Below are 27935 nucleotides of genomic sequence, written 5' to 3'. Positions count from 1 at the left end.
GTTCAATTCTGGGGCCCTCTAAGACAGTTTGTATGTTCTTCCCACGTGTGCTTGAGTTTCCTCCCACAGTCCAAAGATTAGTAGGTTGATTGGTCATTGTAAATTGTCCAGTGATTAAACTAAGGTAGGTGGATTGTGAGGCAGTGCGGCTTTTTGAGCGGGAAGAAACTATTCTGTGCCGTATCTCTAAACTTAAAAAAAATAAATTTTCTAAAAAATCATTATTAAATTAATTCTCCCATCCAGTTGAATATGTATTAATCTATTTAAATAAAACCCTGCAGCAGAGGTAAGTTTTAAAGTCTTTTAAAATAAATAACAGATGTGGGCAAGAATGGAGTTCAGATAAGAGCACCAGAATGCATGACTACCAACTATGGAATAATTAAAACCAGCTGCACAGGTGTCCCCTGAGTTCAAAGATGATAAGGCCATGGAAACTTTATATCTTAAGAACTTCTGAATTCAAATTTTTGCTTATTTGCAAATAACTGGAGAACATGGAGATTGGCTAAAACACGAATTCGTAAGACAGAAGCAGGATAAGCCATTTGAGCCATTGAGACTGCTCCACCATTCCATCATAGTTGATTTTATTATCGTTCTCAACCCTTTTCACTGTCTTCTCTCCGTAACTTTTAATGCCCTAAACAGCCTTCTATTCACCAGTCCTACTGCTTCATTTTGCATTGTAAAATGCTGTGCTAAAATCCATGTAGAGTACATCAAATGCATTGCCATCGTTACTCATTCTTGCTACCTCAAAAAAAAATCTATTAGACAGAAACTTCCCTTAACAAATCCATGCTGACTGTAACTGATTATTCTCTGGATAAATGGTTTACGTTTCTCAGATTGAATCCAATAATTTAAATAAATATGCCTCAATTTATTCTGTCCAGCCTTTTGAGCATCAGCACGATGTTTGTTAGCATCTCTCCTGCAGCCTTGGAGGGATGAAACCTGATAAATAGATTCTGCCTTTCTTCCCTTACTGCTTTGAATCAATCACAATTCAATTTATTTGCTTTTTAAGGTTTAATACTTCCCTGAAGACAATTAATGGAGACTAGGACATTATTCGATGGATTAAACGGCCCAAGTTAAACTGGAGTTTGGAATCATAAAAGGTGAATGTCAATTACCGAGGCTATGGGAGGAGACTGAAGATGTTTTTAAAGATAACTATAAAATTGGGCAGCAAAGAATAGGATTTTGAATAAATTGTAGGGTGGAGCAGGATGAGAAGGTTAAAAGAAGAGATTCAAGGGGGCCAATTAAAAGAATTTGAAGACAACAGGAATGGCAGAATTTGAGAGATCTTTCCCTGGAAATATGTGATAACCACTATACACGTTTATTTGGTTCAGCAATAATATTATGCAGAAATATTATGAATATATTAATACACATGGCTCATTTGCAAATCTCTGCAGTAGACCAACTAGAAAACAGTTGATTTGAATTTATGAAGGTACCATATTCTATTCCAGCAAAGGTCAGTTTGCACAACCTGAAACAGACTCCGAATGGAGCACAGGAAATTTGGCCCTCGCTCATTACCAAGCTGCCTCAACTGAATGTGGATGCTACTGTTCATTGACTGTCTTTCCGAGAGAATACAGTTTAAAGAAATGGTAATTGTTGCCATTTCAGTGATGTATTATAAAGGAGATAGCACAAGGTTAAACAGGTGAGCAGAAGGGAAAACACCATTACCAAATGACAGGAGGGTTTCTCTTGCTGCATTGTGAACTTGTGCTGCTTGAGAGTGGCATAAGCTGGTGATTTGTTCAATGCTTTCCACAGCCTAGAAGGAAAATTAAAAACAAGATTGGTATTTGGTGTAATTTATTAAACTTTAAAGCATAAATAATGCATACGTACAACCTAAGCATTTCCCAAATTTTGAATTCCGACCATAGCAGCTTGATAATGCAGACCATGGTTTTCAGCCATCTACTGGTCCCTTCATAGCGAGAAAATGCCATGTTGCCATTCAATTGCTTGGGCTGAAACTAAAAATCTAATTTGCTAATAATACCCACACAAGAAGTGCTACAAATAATTACAATGAGATTCCATGTAACAGCAATAGCTTCATCAAATAGTTATATTTTAATCAAGTTTTGAAATAGAAATTTGTATTTATAAATATTCTATTTGGCAAGTCATTTGGGGAAAAAGTGTTGAAAGCTGAAATTGAGTGTCCATTGCTTATTGATAGCTTTACATTTAGACAGATTAGGAGAATGGGCAAAGAAGTGGCAGATGGTATACAGTGTCAGAAAGTGTATGGTCATGCACTTTGATAGAAGAGCTGGAAAGGGACTTGGGGGTCCTTGTGCAGGATTTCCTAAAGGTTCATTTGCAGGTTGAGTCTGTGGTGAGGAAGGCAAATGCGATGTTAGCATTCATTTCAAGAGGGCTAAAATATAAAAGTAAACACAAAGTACACTGCAGCTGCTGTGGTCAAATCAACACGTACAAACAAGCTGGATGAACTCAGCAGGTCGGGCAGCATCAGTTGAAATGAGCAGTCAATGTTTCTGGCCGAGACCCTTCATCAGGACTGAAGGAAGGGGCAGGGACCCTATAAAGAAGGTGGGGGGAGGGTGGAAGGTGCCAGGTGAAAAACCAATCAGAGGAAAGATCAAGGGGTGGGGGAGGGTCCTTCTTCAGTCCTGACAAAGGGTCTTGGCCCGAATCGTTGACTGCTCGTTTCAACGGATGCTGCCCGACCTGCTGAGTTCATCCAGCTTGTTTGTACGTGTAGAATATAAAAGCAAGGATGTAATGTTGAGTCTTTATAAAGCACTGGTGAGGCCTCACTTGGAGTATTGTGAGCAGTGGAGACGATGTTTCCTATGTTGGGAGATTCTAAAACTAGAGGACACAGCCTCAGAATAGAGGGGCATCCTTTTAGAACAAAGATGAAGGAGGAATTTCTTTAGCCTGAGTGGGGAATGTGTGGAATTCATTGCTACAGGCAGCTGTAGAGAGAAAGTCTATGTATATTTAAGGCAGAGGTTGATAGATTCTTGATTGGTCAGGGCATGAAGGGGTATGGGGAGCAGACAGGAGATTGGGGCTGAGAAGGAAAATGAATCAGTCATGATGAAATTGCAGAGCAGACTCAATAGACCAGATAGATAGATAGATAGATAGATAGATAGATAGATACTTTATTCATCCCCATGGGGAAATTCAACTTTTTTCCAATGTCCCATACACTTGTTGTAGCAAAACTAATTACATACAATACTTAACTCAGTAAAGAATATGATATGCATCTAAATCACTATCTCAAAAAGGATTAATAATAGCTTTTAAAAAGTTCTTAAGTCCTGGCGGTAGAATTGTAAAGCCTAATGGCATTGGGGAGTATTGACTTCTTCATCCTGTCTGAGGAGCATTGCATCGATAGTAACCTGTCGCTGAAACTGCTTCTCTGTCTCTGGATGGTGCTATGTAGAGGATGTTCAGAGTTATCCATAATTGACCGTAGCCTACTCAGCGCCCTTCGCTCAGCTACCGATGTTAAACTCTCCAGTACTTTGCCCACAACAGAGCCCGCCTTCCTTACCAGCTTATTAAGACGTGAGGCGTCCCTCTTCTTAATGCTTCCTCCCCAACACGCCACCACAAAGAAGAGGGCGCTCTCCACAACTGACCTATAGAACATCTTCAGCATCTCGCTACAGACATTGAATGACACCAACCTTCTTAGGAAGTACAGTCGACTCTGTGCCCTCCTGCACAAGGCATCTGTGTTGGCAGTCCAGTCTAGCTTCTCGTCTAACTGTACTCCCAGATACTTGTAGGTCTTAACCTGCTCCACACATTCTCCATTAATGATCACTGGCACCAAATTGCCTAATACTATTCCTATGTCTTATGGTCTTATTTAATAAGAACCTTTTTAATGCCATGGGTATAAAATTTGAAGTATTATTGCCTGCATTTTTCCTGCCCTCATCCTGCCAATTAAATTGGTATGGAGGTGCACTCTTGTCTCCCACCTCTTTCCTTATACCTAATGAAATCATGGTGATTCAGAGATAGTAGAACTTATAGTTTTATTCATTTTCAACTTATGGGCATCACAGGCAAGTCAATCATTTATAGTATAACCCAAAATTTTCTTCAGAGTTGTGGACACTGTCTTCTGGCACTCCTTTTGGTGTAGATGCAATCAAAAAACAAACAAACTGAAGCACAATGATTTTATTGGGTACCAAACAAAATCATTGGCCATCTTATTGACACTCTCACATTATAATAAACTTTACAAAATCTATGATACCATATCTCTGTCTTTAATCAGAGATTAATTCCCAGAAGAGACCCATGACCCTATTTTCCTTGTGCAATTTGGGCTGGGATCAGTGGAAGCGATCGGGGAGGATGCTGGCAGCAGTGGAAGTGCTATAATTCCACCCAATAAATTATCGCCCACTAACAAATGTGTAGTACAAGATTAAGATTAAAAGTATAGCTTCAGTGAAATCTTAGTTGTTCATAACTGCATATAGGCAGCATTTTGTACCTTTCCTTAATTGTCATTGATGTAGTATAAGCTGCCTCATTGGACAGATGCATTCCATGTGGCGAACATGTTCTCATACTAGCTGAGACGTGCAATCTTGACAGAAAATATGGGAGGAACAGCAATATTTCAACATAGAGTGATATGTAAGTGCAAAGGCCTGTAATTGCTTGCCTTAGAAATGCCTCTGCCTAAGAGGCAATTATAATTGCTGATGAAGAAACTTCGGTGCATTCTTGTAATATGTCAAGAACAACAGTTGACTATTGAATTTATATTTCTACTGTGGCCTTGTAGGTGAAAAGTTTCAAAATCAAACCTTTCATCCAACATCTTGGCCTCTTCCATTGTCATGTCAACAGTTCTAACTAATTCAGATGTAGCTGTATACTGAATAAGAGGAGGAGTGGCCTTGAGAAGGCTTGTCAAGTTCAAACTTCATTAGTCCTTTGCCATCCACATACAGCTAATATTGGATCACTACTATTAAGTATATGGCCTTGGCTGAGGAGTCTAACATCATCTATAGTATATTCCAATTGGAAGTAACACTATAGCAAAGACATAATATTCACTGGCTGAAGCACGTTAGTGTCCATTTCCAAGCACTGTTGTTTAGTGCCATGCTGGCTGTATAGTTGAACTGGGAAGGACAGAGCTGCCACCCTTGCTTATGGCAATTGGTAAGAAAACTAACAGAAGTGATAACTATTCCTAACCTTAGTCTTAATGTTCTACTTATTGCAGATATATTTCCCAATAACTTCATTGGTGGATGCAACAAATACAGCTTTCACACCCATCCTGAGTGACCCCTCTGCCATGCCAAAAGGGATGAATTTAGAACTTGTCAAGTGACTCAAGTCTTCTATGAGGTGTTAAAGGGCCATTACCAGCAGCGTACATCTGGGGTGCCATGGTAGTGCAGCAGTTGGCGTGACACTATTACTGCTCAGATGTCAGAGTTCAATTCTGACGCCGTCTGTAAGGAGGTCGTACATCCTCCCACATGAATGCATGGGTTTTTCAGATGGTCTGGTTTCCTCCCCCATTCCAAAGAGATACTATTTAATTGGACATTGTAAATTGTCCTGTGATTTTGCTACAGCTCAATAGGTAGGTTGCTGGGCGGTGAGACACGTTGGGCCAGTAGGGTCAGCTCCACATCATCATCTCTGTTTTGAAGGGAAATGGCTTTATTGTAAGGCTGTGCCCTCAGATCCTAGACTCTCTTCCTAATAGAAACGTCATCTTGATGTCCACTCAATCTGGGCCTTTTAGTATTTAGTAGGTTTCAATGGGATGCCCTTCTCATCCTTCTGAATTCCAGTGAGTACAGGCTCAAAGCTATCAAACACACCTGATAGGTTAAGCATTTCATTCCTAGGATCATTCTTGGGAACCTCCTCTGGATCCTCTGCAGGATCAACACATTGTTCCAAAATGAATGCTAACATTGTATTTGCCTTCTTTACTACTAATTCAACCTGCTAGTTAACTTTGATGGAATCCTGCAGGAGGACTCCTAAGTCCATTTGCACCTCTGATTTCCAAATTCTCTACCCATTTAGAAAATAATCTACACCTTTATTCTTTCTACCAAAGTGTATAGCCCACAATTCCCAATGCTTCAGTCCATCTACCATGTCATTATCCACACTCCTCTCCTGCCCAAATCATTCTGCAGATTGCCTGCCTCCATAACATTCACTACCCTCCTCCTAGCTTGGAATCATCTTTGACCTTAACCACAATGCCATCAGTTCCTTTGTCCAGATGATTAACCTGTGAAGTTGTGGTCTCAACTGTGACTCTGGCAGAACTCTACTAGACATTGGCAGCCATCCTGAAAAGGACCCCTTTATTTATCCCTTCTGCCAGTCAGTTCATCTTCTATCCATTTCGGTACTTTGCCTCTGTTGGACTCTGGTGTTTTAATCCAAGATTCTTTTAGAAGTCAGGAAAGAGGCACAAAACTTGTTGATTAATGATCATTTTATTAAGAGTTGAAAGAACAGGAAAACCTGAATAGACAGTGACAGAGAAAGCTAAGATTACAGAAGCAAAGAAGGTTAAGATGGCGCTGCTTGATGTTTAGCTTTTTTATACCCATAGAGATACGAAAAATTCCATTCAAATCTATAGATGAGATTTAATCAATTACAAAATGCTTATATAATACTGCAGTAGCAAGTTTACCAATGAGAAAACACTTACTCATTTAGTGCAGGTCAAAGAAGCTTCCAGAGCTTTCCAGACTTGTACTTTGTATAGCTACTAAAGGCATATTAAACTGTTACATGCGTATAAGACTACTTAAAATACAAGCAGATAATTAATTGTGAAACTGAAAAGAAAATAATTACGCAGTCTAATCTAAAAGTTAAACTGTTGGATCCAACACCTCCAACCCCATGGACTCCTGTTGAGTCTCAGTCTGGTGGAAATGATACACAAGGCTACATCAGTGCTAAAGAGGAGAAACAGCATGCTAATGCAAGAGATTACCAATCCCAAATCAATAGATCAGATTTGTGATCAGCAGTGCTATTATATACAATGATGACTGCAGTAAATAAATCAACAGTTCAATGAGAGAAGGTCCTATGAGCTTCCAGATCCTCAATGAAGGACAATGTTGATGATTTTCCAACTATTCAGCCAGTGCCAATATTTGGATGTGTCCTTCCCTTGAGATTCCCACCATTACAGAATGGGATTCTCAATCAATTTGATGCACTTTGTAAAATCTGAAAATGGCTAAACATACTAGATTCAGCAAAGACAGGTGGCATTTTTGTAACACCGTAATTGTAGAGCTGAAGGATTGTATATTATAATTAGCTGCATCTCCATTAAGCTGTTCATCAACTTGACAGAGGAAAATAAGTAGGTTTGTACTTAACAAAAGAAACAGGACAAATTCAATTTGACCTGTATATTCTCCACTCCATAAGATCATATGACATAGGAGCAGAATCAGGCCATTTAGGCTATGAGTTTATTCTGTCATCACATCATGGCTGATCTATTATCCTTCTCAACCATAATCTTTGCCACCCTTTCTAATCAAGAATCTATCAATTTCCACTTTAAATATATTCAATGACTTGGCATCTGCAGCCATCTGTGGCAAAGAATTCCACAGATTCACCACCCTCCAGCTAAATAAATTCCTTCTCATCTCTATTCTAAAGGGATGTCCCTCAATTCTGAGGATGCGCACTCTGGTCTTAGATTCCCCTACTATAGGAAACTTCCTCTCCCTATTCACTATATCTAGGTGTTTCAATATTCAATAGGTTTCAATGTTCTTCTAAACTATATCAAGTACAAGACCAGAGCCATCAAACACCCTTCATATGTTCATCGTTTCATTCCTGAAATCATTCTTGTTATCCTCCTCTGGACCCTCATAAAACCAACAATCTTTTCTTAGATAAGGGGCGAAAGCTGCTCACAGTACTTCTACAGCAGCAGGATCAATGCCTGATAAAGACTCATCATTACATCCTTGCTTTTATCAATCTAGTTTTCTCAAAAAGAATGCTAACATTGCATTTGCCTTCCTAACCACCAACTTAACTTGCAAATTAACCTTTAGGAAATCTTGCACAAGGACTTCCAAGTCTCTTTGCTCCTCTCATTTCTGAATTTTCTCCTATTTAGAACATAATCTACACTTATATTATTTCTACCAAAATGAATGACCATACACTTCCCTGCATCTACCACTTCTAGAAGTGGTCTCTACACCGACCCCTATGGAACACCACTAATCACTGGCAGCCAACCAGACCATGTCCCCTTTATTCCCACTCTTCGCCTCCTGCCAGACAGCCAATCTTCCATCATTCTTGTAATACCATGGGCTCTTATCTTGTTAAGCAGCCTCATTTGTGGCACATTGTCAAAGACCTACTGAAAATCCAAGCAAACAACATCCACCAACTCTTCTTTATCTATCCTGCTTGGCATTTCCTCAAAGAATTTCAACAAATTTGTCTGCAAGATTTCCCCTGAAGGAAACCACGCTAACTTTGGCTTACTTTATCATGTGCCTCCAAGTACCCTGAAACCTCATCCTAACCACTGAAGTCAGGCTAGCTGTCTTAAAATTTCCTTTCTTTTGCCTTCCTTCCTTCTTAGAGTTTGGAGTGACATTTTCACTTACACATCTGGTCCCGGCGACCTATCAATGTACCTCTGGAGCTTTCAGCTTCCCATGCACCTTCTCGTTATTAATAACAACTACACTCACTTCTGCCCCCTGATACTCTTGAATATTGTGAAAATTACACAAACTTCTACCCCCTGACAATTTCTGGCATGCTGCTAGTGTCTTCCAAGGTGAAGACTAATGCAAAGAACTTATTAAGTTTGTCTGCCATTTCTTTGTTCCCTATTACCACCTCACTAGCATCATTTTTTAGTGGTTTGATATCACCTTTCACCTTTCTTTTACTCTGAAAATACTTTTTTTCCTTTTTGCTTTTTTAGTTGACTTTTGTTGGTTTTTTAAAACTTCCCACTGATTTTTGAAATATATGCTCTCTCTTTTGCTTTTATGCTGTCTTTGACTTCCCATGTCTGACACATTTGCCTCATCTTCTCTTTAGAATACTTCTTCTATGGGATGTATCAATCCTGCACTTTCCAAATTGCTCCCAGAAACTCCAGCCACTGCTGCTCTGTTGTCATCCCTGCTAGTGTCCCCTTCCATTCAACTTTGGCCAACTCCTCTCTTATGCCTCTGTAATTTCCTTTATTCCACTATAATACCGATACATCTGATTTTAGCTTCTCCCTGCAAAGTGAAGAAATGTGTTATTGATGTGCTGTCTACAGTAGTATTTTTGTACTGTTACTCTTTTTAAAATTCAAGCCCTTAAATTGACAATACTGACTTTAAAAAAATTATAGGCATGTCATGTTTTGTGTACTAAAACCTTAGTTCAAGCAAAACCAGAAGAATTAAGCCCCTCAAGCCTGTACTGCCATTCAATATGATCATTGCTGATCTAATAATGACCTTGACATTGCTTTCTTCTGCTGACTTTACTACTTGTGATGCCACTTTTAAGGAATTATTGATCTGTATTCCCTGATCCCTCTGTCCTACACACTCCTCAGTACCCTACTGCTTACCGTGTAAATTCTACCCTTCTTACGTCATCTGCTTTAATTTAGGAATCAACCTACGGAACCTGGTCTGTGCTGCTTGCAGGGCAAGGAAATCAATCCTTAATTATGGTGCCACAATCACATGTGCTACTCTTATGGCAATTTCAGCAGCACTCTGTATGAAAATGTTCTTACTTGTAAACTCTGTATCATTTACAACATTCCATCAGCTTCTAAAATACCTTCTCTTCCTGACTTTTTTCTATTTCATGTACAAAGACACCCAGATCCCTTTGCACCACATTTTACAGTCTCTTAGTTTTAATAATAATTTACTTTTCTTCAATCTTCTAAACTTCACATTTTCTTCCATTATATCTCTTGTCTATTTACTTAACCTTTTCATAGCCTTTTGAAGGCTTTATATCCTTCTCACAGTTTGAAAATCCACCTGGATTTATGTTGTATGATTGCCAGAGATATTTTAATGCTACTGGTACTAGCACAAGATCCCAATTTACCTTCAGCTGCTTAAGTGCCAGGCAGGCAGCTCTTCGTTGTTGTATGTCTCTTTCTTGCAAGATTTCTGTGTAGTAGGCCAAAGCCTAAGAAATATACAATTAGTTAGTCAGTTATAAGTCATTAAAATTACATTTAGGTTAATTATATTGAATCCACAGCACAGATACACACTAAGAGTTATTGTAAGAGAAACAGAGTTAATAGTTCAGGCGCAAGACTCTTCCTCAAAACTGGTAAAAAGGGAAAACAGGAGGGTTTTAACTGGGCAGGAGGTAGGGAAAGAAAAATTTCAATTCACTTCTGGAGGAATAGACAAACACATGTATACTTAAGGGCAAAAACTTGAGCCTGTGTATGCATAACCTCACATTTATCAGGTGAGCTGCTAGGGAAGCCTATGTCCCTGATACATTCATTTGTACAGTTCCAGAGTTACTGGTAAACCACATACGAAGCACTGTGATTTATAGTCATTGAGATTAACAGACTTGGGTAGCAGGTAGACAAGGAAGCTTGTCTTCCTTGGGTAGACAAGGAAGCTTGTTGTCAAATCAGGCACAAATGGAAACTAAAGAGACAAAGATAATAGATAATGAATGAAAAGAAAAGAAGTGACAAGTTTAATTTTTCAAAACAATTAGAAATGGCACTAGAAGTAATAGTTTGGTTTCATGGCAAAAGTGATTGATTAGCTGCCAATATCAATCATATCAACAAAAAATGCTTGTACATAATTTTCTGTGGTGAATATACTGGGTGAAGTATGTGAAAAAGCAGTAACATCATGAAAAACTTGCAAAGGCTTTTTCACAAAGCTGTCAAAATATTGGTAGAAGAGCGAGCAGCAATCTATGGATATTCATTAAAAGTTACTTGTTAATTTCTACATGATTAACTAGATGTATTATTTAGTTGCTCTCCACTATTTCAGTAGAATCTGGCCCATGTGTTAGTTCTAATGATATTGAAAGCTTCCGTTTCTTTCTAAATCCACTGTTATACCTTAATGAGGGATGTGACTAATATATCATTTTATCACCACATCCTTTTAATCCTGCTTAATCCTATCTTGTTCCTCTAGTATATCTCTTTGAAACATTTTACTTTTTTAAAATTATCTGTGCAAATGTATTTTTTAATTTTATGATTTCCTTTGTATTTTGTTACCCACCCATTAAGAGAGGCATTTTTATTTCATGTGGAGGTTAAAGTGTGCAAATAGTTACATTATGAGTATACAGTACATTCAAGGCATAAATCTGCATGGATCAAATCTTAATTCTATTCATGATTTGCTATTTTGCTTAACAACATTCAAGAATCAGGCTAAATCACAAAAAAGTATTTTAAGACTTCTTTATTCATAGCATGAGGATAATAACGCTTACCTTTGTTCTAAATATGTTGTTTGCTAAAGCACTTCGAAGAAAGGATGTCGCAGTCTGAGCGACTTTGGGGTTCTCATCCAACTGAAGAAAACTGATGGACTGTAATGTTTGACGAAGAGGTTGCAGTTCTGAGACCAGCTTTTCTTTTAACTTTTTCAGTGCCTTATATTTGTTTGTAGAATGTAGTGCTTCAGGCAGAAATACTAAAAGTATAAAGACCCAAAGAAGCAATATGAAAATATAGTTTTATTAAAAATATATAAAACCTTTAAGTATTCTGGATATTGTTATGTGCAACTTATCAGAAGTTTTTTTATTTATTTACTGAGATCTAGTGTGGAATAGGCCCTTCTGGCCCTTCGAGCCAAGCTGACTAGCATTCCCCATTTAATCCTAGCCTAATCACAAAACAATTTACAATGAACAATTAACTGATCATCCGGTATGTCTTTGGACTGTGGGAGGAAACTGGAGCACCCAGAGGAAATCCACACGGTCATGGGGAGAAAGTACAAACTCCTTACAAGCAGTGGCAGGAATTGAACCCGGGTCACCTGTACTGTAAAGTGCTGTGCTAACCACTGCACTACTGTGCCACCCCACGGTAGTTCTTTTGGCTCATTCACTTTTATTTTCACCACTGGGAATGTCATAATTTTATCAATGACAGCCCATTTCCCATCAGGTGATCATTTCTAAAATCAAAGATTTGGCCTATACTAATTCCTCCTGGTAATCACATTTCAATGTTTCTGTCCACATACTGGTATACCAAAACTTACAATAACAAAGCATACACGAGGAAATCTGCAGATGCTGGAAATTCAAACAACAACACACACAAAATGCTGGTGGAACACAGCAGGCCAGTCAGCATCGATAGGGAGAAGTGCTGTCGACGTTTCGGGCCGAGACCTTTCGTCAGGACTAACCAAAAGGAAAGATAGTAAGAGATTTGAAAGTAGTGGGGGGAGGGGGAAATGTGAAATGATAGGAGAAGACCAGAGGGGGTGGGAAACAAAGCATCATTAATATAGAAGAATGTTCCATGAAGCTTCAGACCAGTGTCATTTGACAGTAAAAGTACTCTAATTTAAAGAAGATAATGTTAAATTGGGTGACCAAATGTCTGAAGTCAAAAGCTTTGAGTGTCTGCACAATGTGGAAATGGATCAAAATGGGGATTATAAACACAACCATTACTAAATATATTGGCCTGGAGCTTCTGCTAACTTGTAATGTTTTCTTCTGGTGCAGTTCGCCTGTAATCAACACATTCAGTACAAAAAATCATGGAATTTCAAGTGTGATTAATATGTAACCCAAATTGAGTTTTCATATCTTTTCTACTAGTTTGAAACACAACTGCTCTGGAAATTAGTCAATCTTACCCTTGTGAGCATTCGTTCATGGCGTTAATTTGTGAGACTGTGAAGACAATTTAAGCTATTTTTGGTTTGAGTTAAAGCAAATTATACAGAGAGTTTTGATTATATCATTAACATTTATCCAACCTAATAAGTTTTATTAATACTGGTATACTCTTCAAGTATTTTAAAGGAATTTTCTGTTATTTAAAACCAAGACACTCACATACAGTGGACTGGAGAAACATATTTGCTTAGTTTTATAAATTTAATTTCCATAGTTTTAAAACAAACATCCATAATTCCTTGAAAGTAGTGTCACAGGTAGATAGGGTTATAAAGAGAGCTTTTGGCACATTGGCCTTCATAGACCGAAGTATTGAGTACAGGAGTTAGAATGTCATATAAGGTGATAGTGAGGTCTATTGTTTGCAGTTCTGGTAACATACCTACAGGAAGGATATCAATAGACAGTAGACAATAGGTGCAGAAGTAGACCATTCGGCCCTTCGAGCCTGCACCGCCATTCTGAGATCATGGCTGATCATCTACTATCAATACCCAGTTCCTGCCTTGTCCCCATATCCCTTGATTCCCCTATCCATAAGATACCTATCTAGCTCCTTCTTGAAAGCATCCAGAGAATTGGCCTCCACTGCCTTCCGAGGCAGTGCATTCCAGACCCCCACAACTCTCTGGGAGAAGAAGTTTTTCCTTAACTCTGTCCTAAATGACCTACCCCTTATTCTCAAACCATGCCCTCTGGTACTGGACTCTCCCAGCATCTGGAACATATTTCCTGCCTCTATCTTGTCCAATCCCTTAATAATCTTATATGTTGCAATCAGATCCCCTCTCAATCTCCTTAATTCCAGCGTGTACAAGCACAGTCTCTCTAATGTCTCTGCGTAAGACAGTCCGGACATCCCAGGAATTAACCTCATGAATCTACGCTGCACTTCCTCTATAGCCAGGATGTCCTTCCTTAACCCTGGAGACCAAAACTGTACACAATACTCCAGGTGAGGTCTCACCAGGGCCCTGTACAAATGCAAAAGAATTTCCTTGCTCTTGTACTCAATTCCCTTTGTAATAAAGGCCAACATTCCATTAGCCTTCTTCACTGCCTGCTGCACTTGCTCATTCACCTTCAGTGACTGATGAACAAGTACTCCTAGATCTCTTTGTATTTCTCCCTTACCTAACTCTACACCGTTCAGATAATAATTTGCCTTCCTGTTCTTACTCCCAAAGTGGATAACCTCACACTTATTCACATTAAACGTCATCTGCCAAGTATCTGCCCACTCACTCAGCCTGTCCAAGTCAATAAGATTGAAAGAGTACAAATAAAATTTACAAAGATATTGCTCAAAGTTGAGGATGTGAGTCACAGGGAAAGGTTGAATAGGTTAGGGGATTATTCCCTGAACCATAAAAGAATGAGGGGAAATTTAATATGAGGTATACAAAATTATGAGGGGTATAGACTGGGTAAATGGAAGCAATCTTTTTTTTCACTGAAGTTAGATGAGACTAGAAATAGGGATCATAGGTCAAGGGTGAAAAGTGAAATATTTAACGGGCACATGAGGGGAACTTCTTTGCTCAGAGGGTGGAATGAGCTTCCGACAGAAGTGGAGAACGCAGGTTCGATTTCAGCATTTTAGAGAAATTTGGATAAGTATATGGAAGAGAGGACTATGGTTCAGGAGCAGGTCATTGGGCAGAATAATAGTTTGGCATGGACTAGATGGGCTGAGGGTCATTTCTCTGTGTGGTAGTGCTCTATGACTCCATGATTCCACATGTCAGCACACATCTAAATGTATGCACAACAGAAAGCATTCTGTCTGGATGGTCAACGACTCGCTATGGTGTCTGCTCTGCACATAACCACAAAGAACTGCAGAGAGTTGTGCACACAGCTCCGCACATCACTGAAAACAGCCTCCCATCTATGGACTCCGCCTGTATTTCTCACTGACTCAGCAAAGCAGTCAAAATAATCAAAGATCCCACTAACCTCGAATATTCTCTCTTCTCCCCTCTCCCATCAAATAGAAGACATAAAAGCCAGAAAGCACTACCACCAGGCACAAGGACAGCTTCTGGCCCACTGTTATCAAATTCCTGAACTGATCTTTTGTTCGATAAAATGGACTCTTGACCACAATCTGCCTTGATATGATCTTGCAATTTATTGTTTACCTGCACTGCACTTTTTCCTGTAGGTTTTATGCTTTATTCTGTGTTGTAATTATTTTATCTTGTTCTACCTCAATGCACTGTGTAATGATTTGATCTGTATGAACAGTATGCAAGACAAGCTGTTCAATGTATCTTCATACATGTGACAATAATATACTGATACCAATACCAAAGCTATACTGGTCACATAAAGTTATACTGATCACCATTCAATGTTAATCCCAATGGAGAATAACATTATCTATCTCCAAGAATTTTGTTCTAAAGACTGAGACTGTTTCAGCTTTCCCTAATCTCTTTTAATTTAACACCACCTATACAAATGTAGTAAAGTTACTTCTATTATTCCGAGACAATCTATGTTAATTCTCAAATATCAATTTTAGATCATTAGTTTCCTTTTAATTGCCAAATCTTAAAAAAACTTGCATGTTATAACCAATCGGAGGATCAGCGGTTGAGAGGGGCAGTGAATTTAAATTTCTGGATGTCGCTACCTCAGAGGACTTGTCCTGGACCCAAAAATATAAATATAATTGCAAAGAAAGCACAACACCACCTCTACTTCCTCAGGTGTCTGTGGACATACAGCGTGTCATCAACAACTCTGGCAAACTTATAATGATGTCTGGTGGAAAGTGTGCTGACTGGCTGCATTACAACCTGGTATGGGAATACCAATGCCTTTGAGTGGAAAATCCTACAAAAAGTAGTGGATTCAGCCCAGTACATCATGGGTAAAACCCTCCCAACTACTGGGCACATCTACATGAACCATTGCTGCAGGAAAGATTCTCACCACCCAGGCTAAGCTCTTTTCTCACTGCTGCCATCAGGTAGAAGGTACAAGTGCCTCAGGATTTGCACCACCGGGTTCAAGAACAGTTACTACCCCTCAACCATCAGGCTCTTGAACATTTATTTTACTTCTGGTGTTCCCACAACTGATGGTCTCACTTTAAGGACATTTTATCTTGTTATTTCATGCTCGTTATTTGTTGCCATTTGCTTATATTTGCATTTGCATGGTTTGTTGTCATTGATCCTATTTATGGTCACTATTCTATAGATTTGATAAGTATGCTCACAGAATCTGAGGGTCGGATGTGGTGACATGCATGTACTCTGATAATAAATTACACTTTACACTGAACTTTGCAGCCACATCTTTCATATAAATTATCTCATTATAGAGTTGTAGGGTTTAACTTGTATATTTACACATTTGAACAAATATAAAACTTGTTTGTGTTATTTAGAGTAACACGCACAAAATACTGGAGGAACACAGCAGATCAGGCAGGATCTGTGGAAAGGGATAAAGAGTCGGCGTTTTGGGCTGAGACTGTTCAGTCAGCATTTTGTGTGTATAACTCTGTATTTCCCACAACTGCATCTGTTGTGTTTATATTTGTGTTATTCACTTGGTTAATGCTAAGAAAAATCATACAATATTTGTACAGTGCTTCAATGTAAAAACAACATGACCAAATTAACATTTTTTAAAATTTTGTTCTTTTGTAAACATTCAGTTTCTCCTATTGTGGTTTTCACACCTCTGTGCCACAGATTGTATATGATTAGATTTCACTGAGTTGCAAATATCTTGTAGAGTAAAAATTATGCCACGTGTAGTATCTGAGTTCTGAGCCAACCTAAATAACATTGTTGGTTTCAACTGGAAAAGACAGTTTTTGGTTGAATTCATTACTATAATTAAGAGATCACCAAATAGGTATGCCAAGAACATAAACCATAAAAACACTGAACAACTGATAATACTAGTTAGATAACACAGAACGGAAGTTTAACATTCTATGATATTCAATGTGGTGTATTTTAGAAGTCTGTCTCAATCTACCAAAGTTTGTTTATGAGTTTATAACTTGGCCCAAGTGCTACTACGTTGTGGCTCTAAAGCACATGGTCTATTTATACACACTTACTCCAGCTGCCTACTGTCTTCAACAAGTTGCTAGTTCTGTGTCAATGGGGTTATTGCTTTAGTTCATAATTCTGTTTTGTCCCTTGATCAGTCACACACTCAAATTCCTGTACAGGGAAATAACATTTCCTCTTACCTTCCTTTGCAAGGCTAATCAGATGAGTTCCAACCTGAGTAATATTGTACTTTTTAACATAGTTGAAAAACTGGAAGACTGTCACCGATTCCTCTGCAACATTACGGCAAGGCAGTAATTCACAACAGCTGACAATCTGGTGCAGAAGTGTTCTGAATACTTGTAAAAACATGAGAATGATTAACATTAAATTTATTAAAATGTTTTAATAGAATATGAAATGAAAATGAATCATAAAAAGTGAAAGCACAATACTGACTAAATTAAGTGGAATATGTCTTCATATGTCAAGTCACTTTTATTGTCATTTCGACCATAACTGCTGGTACAGTACATAGTAAAAATGAGACAACGTTTTTTCAGGACCATGGTGTTACATGACACAGTACAAAAATTAGACTGAACTATATAAACAACAACATAGAAAAAAAAACTACACTAGACTACAGACCTACCCAGGACGGCATAAAGTGTACAAAACAGTGCAGGCATTACAATAAATAATAAACAAGACAATGGGGCAGTAAGGTGTCAGTCCAGGCTCTGGGTATTGAGGAGTCTGATAGCTTGGGGAAGAAACTGTTACATAGTCTGGTTGTGAGAGCCCGAATGCTTCGGTGCCTTTTCCCAGATGGCAGGAGGGAGAAGAGTTTGTATGAGGGGTGCGTGGGGTCATTCATAATGCTGTTTGCTTTGCGGATGCAGCGTGTAGTGTAAATGTCTGTAATGGCGGGAAGAGAGACCCCGATGATCTTCTCAGCTGACCTCACTATCTGCTGCAGGGTCTTGTGATCCGAGATGGTGCAATTTCCGAACCAGGCAGTGATGCAGCTGCTCAGGATACTCTCAATACAACCCCTGTAGAATGTGATGAGGATGGGGGGTGGGAGATGGACTTTCCTCAGCCTTTGCAGAAAGTAGAGACACTGCTGGGCTTTCTTTGCTATGGAGCTGGTGTTGAAACACCAGATGAGATTCTCCGTCAGGTGAACACTAAGAAATTTGGTGCTCTTACCGATCTCTACCGAGGAACCGTCGATGTTCAGCGGGGAGTGGTCGCTCCGTGCCCTCCTGAAGTCAACAATCATCTCTTTTGTTCACATTCAGAGACAGGTTGTTGGCTCTGCACCAGTCCATTAGCCGCTGGATAATGGATATTATTTTCTTGGATTTCCAAAGGGCTTTTGATAAAGTGTCACATAAAAGACTTACCCATAAGGTAAGGATGCAGAGAGTTGGGATACATGGGTGTTACTCTGGTTGACAATCAGTGGTGAATGGTGTGTCGCAGGGGTTGGTGCTGGGCCTGCAACTGTTCACGATATACATTAACGATCTGGAAGAGGGGACCAAGTGTGGTGTATCTCATTTTGCTGATGATACTAAACTGAGAGGAAAAGCAAATTGTGCAGAAGATACGGAGAATCTGCAGAGAGTCATAGATAGGTTAAGTGAGTGGGCAAGGGTCTGGCAGATGGAATACAATGTTGGTAAATGTGAGGCCATCCACTTTGGAAGGAAAATGGAAGAGCAGACTATTATTTAAATGGTAAAAAATTGCAGCACGCTGCTGTGCAGAGGGACTTGGGAGTGCCTGTGCATGGATCACAAAAGGTTGGTTTGCAGGTGCAGCAGGCTATTAAGAAGGCAAATGGGATGTTAGCCTTCATTGCTAGAGGGATTGAATTTAAGAGCAGGGAGGATATGCTGCATCTGGTGAGGCTGCACCAGATAGATGGAGGTAAGTCCATGGCCAGATCAGCCATGATCTTATTGAATGGTGGAGCAGGCTCGACGGGCCAGATAGCCTACTCCTGCACCTATTTCTTATGTTCTAAATGATGAGGGATCAAAATCCAAACGTGTTGTCATGATTCCTACACAAGGCTCTCTATAATACCGTAAATATCAATGCAGTCAGCTGCTTCTGCAAATCTGAACTCTACTAAAGAGAGAAGATTAATTAGTGACATGGGACAAGAGTAGGTCAGTTTTCTGAATGGGGAGAGATTGTATTTGTTTGATTTTACCATATGATTGGAGACATTAGCTACTTGTGTTTTTTTAATGACATATAATATAATTATCTAATACAGACTAATCAATTTTAGTCTTGAACATTGACATATCCCTTGGCTTGATTTTAGATTAAGGCTTGGGTTAAGGTGTTTCAAAAAATCTGTGGAGCTTCAGAGTTCTGTGTCCCAGAAGATTGTTTAGTTGGCAATATTCATGACATTATCCCCTAAGATATACAGGGATGGCATTGTAGTGGGTTGATAGAACTGAGCAAGAAGAAAATAAAGAAGCTGCAAAAATATAAATGATCTATTTAGCTATTTATTTTCTCACTAATTTATTGTTAAACTTCTCCAAAATAGCTCACAATTATCCTTACAGCTGTTTACATTGGATCCAATTTGGGCCATCAGCTAACTGGAGCAGCCGCATTTTTGGGCCAGAACTCTTAAAGAACAAAACTACTCAAGAGAATTGCAGGAATTCCCTTCACTTCTTTGGAACACTCTGCTGCTTGACTATTGTATGAAGGTAATCCATTATCTGCACTAGGTATCTGTTGTTGTTTACAGTCAAATCAAAAGAACAAGGCATGCCGCAGGGTCTCGGCCTGAAACATCAACTATACTCTTTTCCACAGATGCTACCAGGCCTGCTGAGTTCCTCCAGCATTTTGCTTCAGTGTTCACTGGATTACTTCCTCTGTCAATAACTGTTAGGAACTAATACACAATTTTATAGTACTGTAGTAGTATTGTCAGTGTTATAATTTGTTCTGTTTTTTATTTAAATACATAATTAGTTACTCAGTTAAATGGTAGTTTGTTTTTTTTATATCTTGTTATATACTTCCATGAAACTTTGGCTAGCTGGGGAACTGCTTAATTGGGCCAAAATGTACTGGTCCCGATGTGTTCCAATTAACTGGAATCCAATATATATTGTTAATGTAATCTAACATAACACCTTCTCAGTCTCACTAAATGTAAAATTCTCTGTTGCACATAATATGGTGGTGGTATATATTTTGTAGCTTTTGCAATTTCTCCCAAAGCCATCAGGAGGATGAGGAACTCCCATGTAACAGTACAGTTTGTTGAGTCAAAAGAATTGCACGAGAGAACATATAACACTTGCAATCTCTGCACGCAGTCTGTTTCACTGAATAGCTTATTCAAGCCCATGATGCTGAAAGGGTATTTCTCATTTAGAACTGGGGACATAGTTTCAGAGTAGGAGATTACCACTTCAGATACAGGTGAAGAAGAATTTATTGTGAATGTTTAAGGCATAAATCAGCAACAGTTGAAGTAGAAGGGATCTAGAGATATGGGGAAAAAGAGGGAAACTTTATTGAGATAAGGTTAGATCAACCATGATCTTATTGGATATCAAAACACCATTTAGGGGGTCATCTGGTTGAATTCTACTTCTGTTTCCATGTTTGTATTTCAGCTTCAACTTGCAATGTGGTGTACATGTTTTGATCTTTAATTAGTGCTGCATAAAAAGTTTAAAGGTTTAGCAATTTTTTTGCTTTTATCACCCGGATCTGCTGTCTACAAGATGATTTTCACCTGCTTAGCATTTCCATAATTATCAGATTATATTACATGAGGAGCCATACACCCAGGCTTATCAAGAGTATATAAACTGCTGACAAAAAGAAGTTAGAATGGGGAGAATTTTAGTATATTTTTGCACTCAAAGAATAGCTGAAAGTCATTAAATGATCACAGAAATTGGAACAAAGCTTACTATTTGGTCCAAGTTATGTTACATAAATGCTGGTCTTCCTTTCTAAGATTAACCAATTTTTATGTATCTCATCCAGCTCAATTGTTTGCCTAAAATCCAGGACATGTTCCAGCATGCATGGCAGTGGTTGAGACAGGCACTATAGTAGCATTGAAGAAGCACTTGGACAGGTGCATGGAGGGGAGGGGACCTGAGGCAGCTTGGCCAAATGCAGGAAATAGGGACTATCTGGGTGGACCTTGTACTTGTTGTGAATTCATTGGTCCAAAGGGCATGTAGCCTTGTTGTATTGCTCTGTGCTTTATGATGAGAGGAATCAAGGAATATTGGGACAGGGCAGGAAAATCAGTACTAACAGAACAGATAGAGGGGCTGAATGGCCCTAATTCTTATATTTCTTATTAAATTATTCACATAGCATTCATTAAGATTACAAAATGTATATTTTGAAAAACCTCACATAGATAATCAACCAGGCATGTTATACTGTATGTAGCTTACCTCTCTCTGTCTGTCCTGGGTATTTTGCAGCCACTTTCTGTGTATAACTATTTCTCAGCTGTGTGAGGAACTGTTCAGCTGATAAATGTAAAATACATTCTCCTTCTGTACATTTACCCCAAAATGACTGGACTGATTTGATATTCTTTGATTTTGGAATGACTGAAACAAAAGAAGTTAGAATTAGCATTATAAGGAATTTTGAGAATAATTTAAAGCATCTCAATTTGCTCTTTTTCTGTTCTACTAATTCCAGCATTGTTATTACTTCATAATGATAATTTATTTCTCTTATCAAGAAGAATAACATCCTTAATATTTAAATCTGGAAGCAAATTATCAGGGATTTCAACTTTTTAAGCAAGTTAATAGAGCTAAAGGGGAAATAGATTTTTTTTACATTCTAAAATGTCTCCTAAAGTTAAATGACCTTATACCATCTATTGCAACAGTGCCTCCATTATGTAATAGCTCAAGAATTATAAACACTTCACAAATGGTTTTCATAATTCATCATCATCATTATGTGTTGTGTCAAAGATGTAGGCGATCACGGTCCTCTACGTCATTGTAGAGAACTGTTTCCACTTTGATATAAAAGAGTCTTTTTTTGTTGACCAGTGTCAAAAAATCCAAATTCAATTCAATGTGATTCAATGTTGTAAAACATAAAACCTGAAAACTTTGGGGGGGGGGGGGTGGGGAATACCTTTTATAGGCACTGTAGCTCTTCATGCTCCAAATCAGTGTTTCTGAGCTCAGGTGCAGCATTTGGTAGAGGCTGAAATTGTCCTGGATCATACCATGTGGGCATCGATCACCTTAGGTGTCAGAGGATTTCACACAGTATGTAAGCAGCCATCCAAGAGAAGAGTGTAGGAATCTTGAAACTAGTACTCACAAAGTGCACTTGAAAACTTTGAGGTAGTTAGGAAACAGAGAAAAGGGAGGGCGCAGTTTTAATCAGAGAAGGTTTTATGATGCTGGTGAGGAAGGATGTTCTTGAGTGGTAAAGACCAAACTCATTAGGTAAGAGTTAAGAAACGAGATGCGCTGTTACTCTGTTGGATATATTTGATAGACCACCAAACTCTGGGGTGCGGGGGAGGCAAAAATCTACAGTGGAATCACTACGAGGTGGAAGATGTGTAGAAGAAAGCTAATCAACCCAAAATATTAAGTCTATATCTCTTTCTACAGATGTTCACACATGCTGTCTGACCTCTTGAATTTTCCAGAGCTTTGCACTTTTATTTTAATAAACACAAAATTGTTAATTACTGCAGATTACCATTCATCACGGCATCTATTACTCTCTTTTGAATAGATTAGCTGTTACTGTGTTATATCTAACCTTGTGCAGATTCAAACGTTCGACGTTCAAAGTTCAAAATAAATTTTTTTATCAGAGTACATACATGTTACCACATACAGCCCTGAGATTATTCTTCTGTGGGCATAATTAGCAAATCTATAGAACAGTAACTGTAAACATTAGGAACTGCAAACCAACTGTGCAAATGCAGAGATAAATAAGTAATAAAAAATAACAAGTGTGAAGTAACAATATATCAGAGTCCTTAAATGAGTGTAGCTATACCCTTTTGTTCAAGAGCCTGATGGTTGAGGGGTAGTAACTGATCTTGAGTTCTGAGGCACCTGTGTCTTCAAACTGATGGCAGCAGCAAAAAAAGAGCCTGGCCTGGGTGGTGAGGATCTTTGATGATGGGCGCTGCTTTTCTTCTGCAATGCTTCATGTAGATGTGCCCAATGGTTAGGAGGGTTTTACCCATGATGTACTGGTCTGAATCCATTAACTTTTGTAGGACTTTCCACTCAATTGCATTGGTGTTCCCATACCAGGCCATAATGCAGCCAGTCAGCGCACTTCCTATAGAAGTTTGCCAAGGTTTTTGATGACAGGCCAAATCTCCACAGACTACTGAGGAAGCGGAGGCGCTGTTGTGCTTTCTTTCCGACTATATTTATATGATGGGTCCAGGACAGGTCCTCTGAAATAGTGACACTGAGGAATTTAAAGTTACTGACCCTCTCCATCCCTGATCCTCTGATAATTATTGGCTCATAAACCTCTGGTTTCCCTCTCCTGAAGTTTACAATTCGTTCCTTGGTCTTACTGACATTGAGTGAGAGATTGTTGTTATTGCACCACTCAGCCAAGTTTTCAGTCTCCCTCCTGTATGCTGATTCATCACCTGCTTTGATACAGCCCACAACAGTGGTGTCATCAGCAAACAGCATATGGTGTTGGAGCTGTACTTAGCCACACAGTCACAGCTGTTAAGCAAGCAGAGCAGGGGGCTAAGCACACATCCCTGCAGTGCTTCTGTGCTGATGGAGATTGTGAAGGAGATGTTTTTGCCAATCCGAACTGACTGGGGTCTACAAGTGAGGAAATCCAGGATCAAATTGCACAAGGGGTTATTGAGGTCCAGATCTTGTAATTTACCGATAAGTTTTGAGGAAATGCTGGTGTTAAATGCCGAGCTGTAATCGATAAAGAGTATCTTGATGTATGCATCTTTGCTGTCCAGATGTTTCAGGGTTGTGTGAAGAGCCAATGAGATGGCATCCATTGTAACCCTGTTGTTTCATTAGGAAAATTGGAACAGTTCCAAGTCATCACTCAGCCAGGAACCAATATGCTTCAACAACAGCATCTTAAAATACTTCATCACTGTGAATGTAAATGCTATTGGGAAATATCCATTGAGCAGGTTACCACACTCTTCTAGGACACTGGTATGATTGAAGCATGCTTGAAGCAGGTGAGTACCACACACTGCCGGAGTGACAGGTTGAAGATATCCATGCATTCAAAGCCAGTTGGTTGGCAGGGGTCTTCAGTACTCGGCCAGATACTCCATCCGGACCGGATTCACTCTCTTGAAGGCATCCCACACATCATCTTCAGATACTGAGACCAAAGGATCATCATGGGGGTGTGCGATATTTCTTCCCTGTTCCAGTGGTCAAAGCAAGCATAGGAGGCATTGAGCTCATTTGGAAGCAAAGCTCTGCTGTCTCCGATGTTGTAAGATTTGGCTTTATTGGAGGTTATGATATTCAAACCCTGCCACAGCTGTCAAGCATCCCTTGTTGATTCTAGTCTAGTCCGGAATCTTCACTTTGCCTGAGAGATGGCTTTCCAGAGATCATACCTGCACCTCTTGTAGCATTCTTGATCTCCAGATTTGAATGCCTCTGATCTGGCTCTCAGCAGGTTCTGGATTTCACTATTCATCCAGAGCTTCTGACTGGGGAAAACCCTGGAGGATTTCGTGGTGACACCCTCATCCACAGCTGTTTTAATATGTCTGTAACAATCCTAGTGGAATCATTCAGGTTCTCAGGTGGTATCTTGAACACGGCCCAGTCCATTGATTCAAGGCAATCCTATAACCATTCCTCTGCCTCACATGAACACCTCGTAGTTGTCTTGCTCTCTGGAGCTTTGCTGCTTTGGCTCTGTTTGTATGCAAGTAGCAGAAGTAGAACCAAATGATCTGACTTGACAAAATGTGGTCTCAGAAAGAAGCAACAGGCATTCTTTATTGTGGTGTAGCAGTGGTCTAGTGTGTTGAGACCTCTAGTGAAACAGGTTACGTGCTGGTGATAACTGGATAGGGATTTCTTCAAATAGACCTGGTTAAAGCCACCAACTATAATTGAAAGGTTTCTTAAGGTTGTTGTAGCCGGGGGAGTTAAAGGGGCCAATCTCTCACTACCTATTAAATGCTCCCAATGGCATGCGTCTCGAATAGCATTTGACAGCAAAGTCCAGCTCCTGGTCTTCACGTGTGGCTTAGCTACTGAGCCTGGGGGAATCATTTCTACTGACAGGAGAAGGGACAATTGTGGATTACTGGCACCTTAAAACCAGATGCTTCAGATAGATGGGGCTCGTCAGCTGTGGTTGGCAGCTCATCTGGGAGAAGGAAAATACTGATCTCAAACCTCCGCTGCCTTGTGGCTATACCTACTCATGGGGAAGGCTTCTGGAGTAAACCCCCGAGGGAAAAATCCGGAGCTAGAGTGCCTAAGGCAATCCTACATTGAGTTCAATGCTGACTGGCAACTCCTGCAACTTTGCTAGTACCAAATTGTTTCGATCTCTGCCATTCCTTTAGGTTCATCAAATGCATGAAGAGGGGGAGCTTGCTACATGGGCAACAGCTTGCTCTCCATATCATACTGCCCAGGTTTGTGTATCCAGACAGCTAGGACGCAATATCCATGGTTGACTCTAACCAAAAGAGGCCTCAGACTCAGAGATAATTTGAATTGTGTCAGAATGGGCTGTTTCTTGTTTTCAGACAGCATCGTGAAGTTTCATGAGTGCTTGTTTATAATCAGCCGCCAGTGGTATGTAAACAGTAGTCAGAATCACGTATGAGAACTCCCAAGGCAAATAGAATGGTCTATATTTAATTGTTAGTTGTTCTAAGTCAGGGGAACAAGAAGTCAACAGAACCCCAACACCCATGCACCAATGAGAATTGACTAAAAAGCATACGCCACAACCTCTTTCATAGAAACATAGAAAACCTACAGCACAATACAGGTCCTTCTGCCCACAAAGTTGTGTTGAACATGTCCCTACCTTAGAAATTACCTAGGGTTACCCATAGTCCTCTATTTTTCTGAGCTCCATGTACTTGTCCAGGAGTCTCTTAAAAGACCCTATCGTATCTGCATCCACCACCGTCGCCGGCAGCCCATCCCACACACTCATCACTCTCTGTGTAAAAAACTTAACCCCTGACATCTTCTCTGTATCTACTTCCAAGCACCTTAAAACAGTGCCCTCTTGTGCTAGACATTTCAGCAATGGGAAAAAGCCTCTGACTATCCACACGATCAATGCCTCTCATCATCTTGTACACCTCTATCAGGTCACCTCTCATCTTCCGTCACTCCAAGGAGAAAAGGCCAAGTTCACCCAACATCATCTCATAAGGCATGCTCCCCAATCCAGGCAACATCCTTGAAAATCTCCTCTGCACCCTTTCTATGGTCTTCACATCCTTCCTACAGTGAGGCAACCAAAATTGAGCACAGTACTCCAAGTGGGGTCTGACCAGGGTCCTATATAGCTGCAACTCTCAACTCCTAAACTCAATCCCATGAATCCTTACCAGAATTTGAGGTTTGATCTCTTCCGAGATTCGGAGGATAGGTTTCCTACACATTTAGGTATATGTATTACATCTATTTAACATCTGCTTATTCAAAGGGAAAAAAATGCTCATATTCATTTATTCCTGGATCTACTTGATTGTGTCATAATTTTTTAAAGCATGAAAAATCTGTAATGTAAACTACACACAAAATGCTGGAGGAATTCAGCATGTCAGGCAGCACCAATAAGGGGTACAAACTGTTGATGTTACAGGCTGAGACCCTCCATCTGGACTGTCAACTGTTCATTTCCATCCACTGATGCTGCCTGACTTGTTGAGTTACTCCAGCATTTTGTATTCCTCAAGCTTTACAGCATCTGTAATTCGCAAAAAATTTTTTTGTGTGTGTAAATGTAAGTTATATTTTTTTAATTGATTCATCCTGGAGTTATTACTACAACTGAAGGTGTGCTGTTCACCTGTAATTTTCAACATGAATAAATAAATGTTAAATTGACATAAGATGAGCAATGTTGAATAATGGTGGCATTTTTCATTATGCTAATCAGCCAACCAATTCAAGATAAACAACAACAAGTTATTAAATAGAATTTTAGAATGGCATTTTGGCATGTGATGTCATACAATAACAAACAAGAGCTGCTGAGGATATGCCCAATAAATTTTATAAAATGTAAGAAATTCTTTTATCTTATAACCTGTCGAAACTTTTCAACAAAAATAAAAAGGGAAATTAATTATAATTCTGGTAAAGCTTGCTAGCCTTGGTATCCTTCCTACTTGTCAATACATTCTAAGCATCATTGCAAACAATATGTCATCGAACCAACTGCTCTGAGTCTTTCTCTCCGTAACTCAGTGATGATATATTCTACACAATTGTGATTATTTTCTACAAACCTTCTTCCACTGATTTAATATTTTCTGACTTCTCATAACAGAATGGAGCTAGAGCTTCCAACACCTGGATCTGCTGAGAAAGTTCCTCTAATATACAGTTCTCAATGACCAATACAGAATCAATTGATGAAAATCTCTGAAATGGAAATAAAATTATTTGTGAGGTTTAGGAACCAAGATATTGTGAAGGTCACAGTTAAAAAGAATATGCAAGGTACACCAAATATGATGATAGGCAAAATGTACATAGTAAAATACACCTTGAAAACAGTATTCTCATCCAGCTCATCAGCTTTACTAAATATTGTTACATCATTAATAGTAGCCTAACAGTGTAGCTAAAGAGTTAA

The 27935-nt window shown here is 39.2% G+C and overlaps 1 protein-coding gene across 8 annotated transcripts in view; it reads right to left on the bottom strand.

The window, feature by feature from the left end:
- The window catches only part of ripor3 (RIPOR family member 3), a 184910-nt gene that overhangs the window by 5404 nt on the left and 151571 nt on the right, over window positions 1–27935 (bottom strand). For all 8 annotated transcript variants that reach the window (XM_073061659.1, XM_073061657.1, XM_073061661.1 and 5 more), the window contains 6 exons: window positions 27586–27721; window positions 21521–21682; window positions 17243–17401; window positions 11584–11786; window positions 10195–10278; window positions 1720–1810 (listed from right to left, as the gene is read on the bottom strand). In XM_073061659.1, the coding sequence (XP_072917760.1) occupies window positions 1720–1810; window positions 10195–10278; window positions 11584–11786; window positions 17243–17401; window positions 21521–21682; window positions 27586–27721 (835 nt within the window). The remainder of the gene's footprint in view (window positions 1–1719; window positions 1811–10194; window positions 10279–11583; window positions 11787–17242; window positions 17402–21520; window positions 21683–27585; window positions 27722–27935) is intronic.

The sequence above is a fragment of the Hemitrygon akajei genome, chromosome 11, assembly GCF_048418815.1.
Source record: "Hemitrygon akajei chromosome 11, sHemAka1.3, whole genome shotgun sequence".
Lineage (NCBI taxonomy): Eukaryota > Metazoa > Chordata > Chondrichthyes > Myliobatiformes > Dasyatidae > Hemitrygon > Hemitrygon akajei.
Note: the sequence above shows the minus strand (reverse complement) of the source record. Positions and strands in the feature narration are given on the sequence as shown.